This window comes from Poecilia formosa, unplaced genomic scaffold, assembly GCF_000485575.1.
Source record: "Poecilia formosa unplaced genomic scaffold, Poecilia_formosa-5.1.2 Scaffold396, whole genome shotgun sequence".
Taxonomy (NCBI): domain Eukaryota; kingdom Metazoa; phylum Chordata; class Actinopteri; order Cyprinodontiformes; family Poeciliidae; genus Poecilia; species Poecilia formosa.
The window spans coordinates 183147-189587 of NW_006800335.1; the positions used below are offsets into that span (position 1 = coordinate 183147).

Consider the following 6441-nt stretch of genomic DNA (forward strand, 5'->3'; position numbering starts at 1 on the left):
AGAGTTTGAAACTGGAGCGGCTGAGCGTTACCACTAGCTGACAACTCAGTATGGGAGTCGAGAGCAGAGCGGCTACTGCAGCTGACAGTAAAAAAAAAAAAAAATCAACTATGCCTTTGTTTCTTACCATCTTCAACGTAGAGCCTTTAAAACCACAAAATAAAATCTGAATATTTTTCTAGAAAACTCTGGTGCTGACCTTTATGTTTAAGTTATGATACTTCCCAAATATTTAATTCCTACATGTTTATAGGTTTTAACATGGACACCCCCCGCCCCAAAGAAAAAATAAAAGTTTAAAGCAACTTAAGTTATAATTTAAATAACACGACTTGTATTGTAGAACCACTGCAATAAATCAATATTTATGCGGAATTTTATTCAGTGGAGTTACTTATTAAAACTTGTTTTTAGTCAGAGCCTTAAGTTTTTGTAAAGGTGTAGCAGAGATTAAATCTGTGACACTGAACCAAACTCATATCTAAGCAATATTTGAATCTTAGTTTGACTTTTACGGGTCTCAATGGGTTCACTGAGAAAAACACTTTTGTTATTCATTGCTACTTACTAGTCATTTCTGATGGTGCAGCTTGAACACACACACACTGTTCCAGTGACTTAACAGGAACAGTCACTGCTTAGTTTTAACCCAAAAAAGGATTTAGAACAAACTTATAATTGTGGAGTACTCACTTTAACCCAGAAAAGGAATTAGATCAGTCACTCTTTAGCTTATTTTATCAGAAACCGTAGAGTACTCACTATTTAGAAATGGAATTAGATACTTAGCAACCCTGAACAGGAGAACTTAGTTTACATACTTTAGAACATTAGATTAGTTTTCTTTTCTCTTTCCTTTGGTTTGTTATTTTGTTTGTATTTCCGTTTAACTCATGAAAAGCACTTTGAATTGCCGTGTTGCTGAAAATGTGTTACATAAATAAAATTACCTTACCTTACCTTACACACAAAAAAATAAACCACATTTTACTGTAACTTTGTCGACCCCCCCCAAAAAATTGCTCTTAAAAAATGTCCCTGTTTATGGTCCCTCCCAATAATGAGATGGGATTTATGCCATTGTGAGAGAGAACGGGGAAGTTTGCGTGTTGCGGTGGAAAATTACCTTTGGGGTGAAGCACGTCAAAATGCATCAACACAACGAATCTAATGTGATATTTAAAAGACAAGCACTTGACAGTTTGGCTACATCGATCTCCTCTGCCTCCTACTGTGTTCTGCAGAATTACTCCGCTTGGTCAGAAACAACCAATCAGAACCAGCAATAATCAGCTGATTATTGCTGGTTCTGATTGGTTGTTTCTGCTAGCTTGATAGCTTGGCTAGCTATAGCTTCCTTACCTGATGTTTTCTCTTATTTTTTTCTATTTCCTCCTGAGGCGGTCACCCCGTTTATGGGCGCTCTCTTGAAGAAGAAGGGAAGTTTCTCTGTCACCGAGATGTGGCCAGTCGGGCTGCAAGGCCTCAGCCAACTATCCCCCAATCCCATTCCCCCCCCACCCTCGTGTTCTTGCGTGATGGATGGTTGTAACTGAAACTGCAATTTCGTTGTCTTTGTGACGACAATAAATTCTTCTGATTCTGATTGTTTATTTTGATGCAGCCTGTGTTTGACTTTGAATGACTGTTTCCTTTTTTACTTGACATTACTTGATATAGGCACATTTATTTGACTCATGTATAATTTATGGTACCGAAAGCCTTACTATGAAATATTATTTTACTGATTGCAGGTTTTTCAGTTGTCCTTTTGACTGAAAAGCTGCTGTGTTGTGCCTGCAAGTATTTAGCATGTTTTATGCCTAAATTAGGTGAATTTATTGCCAGATCATTTTTTTATTTTGTCAAATCACATAGTAGCATTAATACCTACAGCAAAAAATTAACAGTCAATCCAGGTGATCGGCAATGATCGGTATCGGCAGCAGAAAACCTGTTCGGAGCATCCCTAATCCACACATTATTGATCACTGACCTTCTCAGCTGCACTTGAGACGATGACATTCTGAAAGACAAACGGCTTTCAAAATTTCAGACCTGAAAGTCACATCATGTTGCAGCTCACAGAATCATATGCAAAAACACCAACCTTTCCTTTGCAGCTTTCCATCAAACAAACAGCGTTGGCAATAGTGTAGCGCCTCATGGTGGAGTCCCTGAGTGCTGAGGCATATGACACCTCAAACACCACTCCTCTGTCAATGGCCTACAGAATGAGAAATGCAGTAAACACTCACAAACAAGGAAGCAAGCCAGGAAACTTGCAATGAGGTGGTCACCCCGTTTATGGGCGCTCTCTTGAAGAAGAAGGGAAGTTTCTCTGTCACCGAGATGCAAATGATGTCAACGTCACACAGCATGCAGGTGGTCTGTCACAAACACACAGTGTTACTATGCATTACTCCGTTAAAACTATTAGAGTGCCCTTAGCTCAGAGGGAAGTTTTTCAGGATTGATACTTTCAGACAGATGGTGGCCCTGAGGGAGAAAGCAGAGACACTTCCTAAAGACTCTAAGGCAGTTTTACACTGCAGCCTAAAATGAAAAAAATCTGATTTTTTTTATATTACGCAACCTGTATCAGAATTTTTTTCATGACAGTCTGATCAACACAGATCGAATTTTTAGCAATGCAACCCAGGCCACTTATATATGTGGTTTTAAATCCAATATGTATCTCAACTTTTCAAATGTGACCTGGCCGCTTTCACTCAGACTGTAAGTCAGTGATACTCGACAACATCACCAACACACACAAGCAGGAAGAAAACAACCATCATGGCGGACAATAATGAGGATTAATTTGTTAATGTGCTGGCTCCAGTTGGACAACTACTTTTAAACCACAACATATGCTCCACAATTTCCCTCCATGTTTACTTCCACCAGCACTGAACATGTGCTCTACGTTTGACGTTACTATGCTCTCTACTATGCATCCGCATATAAGTTGCATCTATTTGGAAATAAGAACAACCACATTAAAAAAAATCCGAATTGACGAATAAGGCCTGCAGTGTGAACGTAACCTAAGATCAAAAGAATTCTGAGCCTTCTGACGCTGCATCAGCAACAAAAGTTTCTGAAAAGTATAATCGTTAATGTGAGCCTGCAAAGGAGGTCAATAATGCAAAAGAGACCCTGTCCTGCCTCTCCTCCTGCAGACTTCCTGCTTGGTGTAATTGAACTAACAGCTAAGCACCAAGAACAAGGCTGAATCTTGGTCTCCTCCTTCAACCTAACCCTCATTCTGACATTTTTTCTCAGCTTCCCATTCCTGTGAAATGGAGGTCAGCAGAGAAAAATAGCAGTGTAGTCTGTTGTGAATGCCGATATATCATGCTTCACTATTACTTGTTTTTCTCAAATGGAGCAGCCATAATTCCCACATGATGAACTGTATGCTGTCTTTTGGCCAACACTGAAAACTTTGTTTCTTTAACACTGAGTTTAAAAAAATGGTGAAGAATCATTCTGCTTCAACTCAGATTAAACAAAAGGTCAGTAAATCTCACATGGAAGAGCTTCTCGGTAGTTGGCTGGATGGCCAGGAGGTCAAAGGCGCGATACTCTGTAGCATTTGGCCTCTAGGAGAGCAAAACACACAAACACACATCACAACTTTATAAAAAATAAATAAATAAAAACTTTCATCTGGTACTCTGATCAACATTCTCTAATGGAAAACTCACAAAGTGACTGGCCTCTGACATCACCACTGTTAGTCTATTCAGCACTTTGATTGGACGAGAGCGACCCTGTACCACAGGCAGATGACCAATAAGCTCACTGATCGGCACTGGTGATGGAACTTCCTACAGAGGGAAAACAAACAGACTTTACTGAGCAATGACTGACAGGAGTACTGGATGTGTCAGAAAACACAGCAGCCAACCGCACCTGTTTCTTCTTGGTTGTGGGTTCAAATACATAGTTGATGGCGACAGTGGAGAATCCCACTGAAGAAAGAACAAACATGCTTTAATTAAAAACAGTAAACCTAAAGTGGCTTAATTAATGGTTAAAATATCTCATTAATTTTACCAATGTTAATCTTTATATAATACCACTTAATATATAAAAAACAGAGCAATATTTCATCATTTGGTATTTAAAATACCAAATGATGAAATATTGCTCTGTTTTTTTGTGTTTCGTTCTTTTTTAAAGCAACGTCATGAAAAAACACTGATCGCCCTGGGCCCCGTGGTAAATTTGGTCTTGATCCAGCCTCCAAACCTAACTCCTTATTTGTATAAATATTTTGGTAATACTCTTTAAAATACCAGAATTTTCTATTTTTGGCTAACTGATGACTTAAATGTAAACTATTAAATCAGATGTTATAATCAGTATGTCAGTACTTGAATAGACCTTTTATTTTATTTTACATTTGCTTAATTAAAGCTTAAGTAATATATTACTTAAGTTCCTTTCTATTTCTAAAGAAAACATTTGTTGAACGTATACTATTGTGATTCGAGTACAATTTTGGGGTACTCTAACCACGTCTATGAACAATTTCTCTATGAATGACTTTAAAAAAAAAACACTGCCGTCAAACAATGTCTATCACTACAGCGGTCTTCCCACCCATCCCATCCCATGAGAGTAATACGACACGGGCTGTGGTGGGTCGTATTTTAATTTCTGAGACGTACATAACAATCAACATGCACACACCCCTGTGGAAGCTAAAGCACCCGAATTGAACCCACGTCGGCTGGCTTGACCGCGTATCCAGGTGTAGCCATCAAATGAACTTGTGATACCCCTGTTGTTATTCTGAACTATAACAGACCGAATGGGATGGATTCACAGACCAGACGCGAGTCAGGGAAACTGGAAGTGGACTCACAGTGAGCGGCTGTCTCTACTAGGCTCTGCAGGCGGCTCCTGTCTGCAGAAAACAGCACATTCAGATCCATGAACACCGACATTCTGCTGCAGCGAGGTGGCTACTACGCATGGAAACGAACTGACTGCTGGGAGCGGGAATCTTCTTTGACGTTCTTGTAGGTTTGGCAAACAATCATGATGTGCATTACTGCCACCAACTGGTGATGATACACGAAAATTTCTTCTTAGTGTGAGAAGAGGGTCTGAGTGGAAGATTGAGAGTGTGTTTGTATAAGTTCTATTTTGAGGGGCAGCTTAGGACAAAAACTATGTTTTGTCTCACACACACTACTAAAGACTCATACACACATGCAAAAACACTAGAATTGCACATATACACTATTAAAATATTACACATGCATACAATTTTACTTTCTCTCACACACACAAAAGACTAAGATTGCATATATACACTACTAAAATATCACACACACCCATACGCACAAAGCATACAGACATAGTATTCTGAATAATAGGTCGAAAATGTATGTGTGTGTGAACTAACACTAGGCTGAATGAATGGGGATCGTCAATTTCCGAACCAAACAAATGTAAATAAATGTCTTGCTTTGTGACCAACTGACACAAAAAAGTGGTAATTCATACTATTACATGAGACACACTATCCTTAATTAACATTTTAAGTAATATTCAATACTTTAAATAATTTTAATATTAAACAATGTTTTCTTCAATAGCTTTCAAATCGTATACTCCATTAACTCAAAATTAGTGTCAAATTGTTCTACTAGACTGTATAGATGAAGCACACTCAACCTCAATCCATTTTTATATTTTTTAGCTTTTGTTGTCACAATTTAGTATTTTTCTTCAATAGCTTCTAGGTCATGTGACCTATTGAGTCAAAATAAGTGTGAAATGATTCTACTGGACTGGATAGATGAGGTACATTCCATTTTAGGAAAATTTTCATTTCAATAATTATATTCAATAATTGTATTATTAACAAGAGACACCCAAGTGGAGACATGAAGTTGGAACAGAAATAACGAAAGTTAAAGATTTTAAGTACTTATGGTCCACTGTCCAGAACAACGGCGAATGTGGAAAAGAAGTGAAGGAACGTGTCCAAGCAGGGTGGACCGGGTGGAGAAAAGTGTCAGGTGTGATGTGTGATAAAAGAGTATCAGCAAGAATGAAGGGAAAGAGGTATACAAGACAGTACTGAGATCAGCAATGCTGTTCGGTTTAGAGACAGTGGCAATGACGAAGAGGCAGGAGGCAGAGCTAGAGGTAGCAGAGATGAAGATGTTGAGGTTCTCTTTGTGAGTGACAAGGACGGATAAGATCAGAAATGAATACATCAGAAGAAAAGCTCATGTCAAATGTGTAGGAGATAAAGTCCGAGAAGCCAGACTGAGATGGTTTGGACATGTACAGAGGAGAGACACTGAATAAATCGGTAGAAGGATGCTGAGGATGGACCTGCCAGGAAAGAGACCTAGAGGAAGACCAAAGAGGAGATTTATGGATGGAGTGAAAGAGGACATGAAGGTGGTT

At 38.7% G+C, this 6441-nt stretch overlaps 2 protein-coding genes across 8 annotated transcripts in view; one reads left to right on the forward strand and one right to left on the reverse strand.

The window, feature by feature from the left end:
- The window catches only part of rpp30 (ribonuclease P/MRP 30 subunit), a 10713-nt gene extending 5582 nt beyond the window's left edge, over nucleotides 1–5131 (reverse strand). The window contains exons 1-7 of one of the 7 annotated variants that reach the window (XM_016662940.1): nucleotides 4880–5118; nucleotides 3922–3980; nucleotides 3714–3836; nucleotides 3537–3608; nucleotides 2301–2390; nucleotides 2111–2227; nucleotides 1997–2026 (exon numbers count right to left, since the gene is read on the reverse strand). In XM_016662940.1, the coding sequence (XP_016518426.1) occupies nucleotides 1997–2026; nucleotides 2111–2227; nucleotides 2301–2390; nucleotides 3537–3608; nucleotides 3714–3836; nucleotides 3922–3980; nucleotides 4880–4961 (573 nt within the window). In that variant the 5' untranslated portion in view covers nucleotides 4962–5118. Of the gene's footprint in view, nucleotides 1–1996; nucleotides 2027–2110; nucleotides 2228–2300; nucleotides 2391–3536; nucleotides 3609–3713; nucleotides 3837–3921; nucleotides 3981–4879 lie in introns of all 7 variants that reach the window. The other 6 variants (XM_016662941.1, XM_016662942.1, XM_016662944.1 and 3 more) reach the window with 6 other exon arrangements.
- The window catches only part of nudt13 (nudix (nucleoside diphosphate linked moiety X)-type motif 13), a 30662-nt gene that overhangs the window by 9104 nt on the left and 15117 nt on the right, over nucleotides 1–6441 (forward strand). The window lies entirely within an intron of this gene.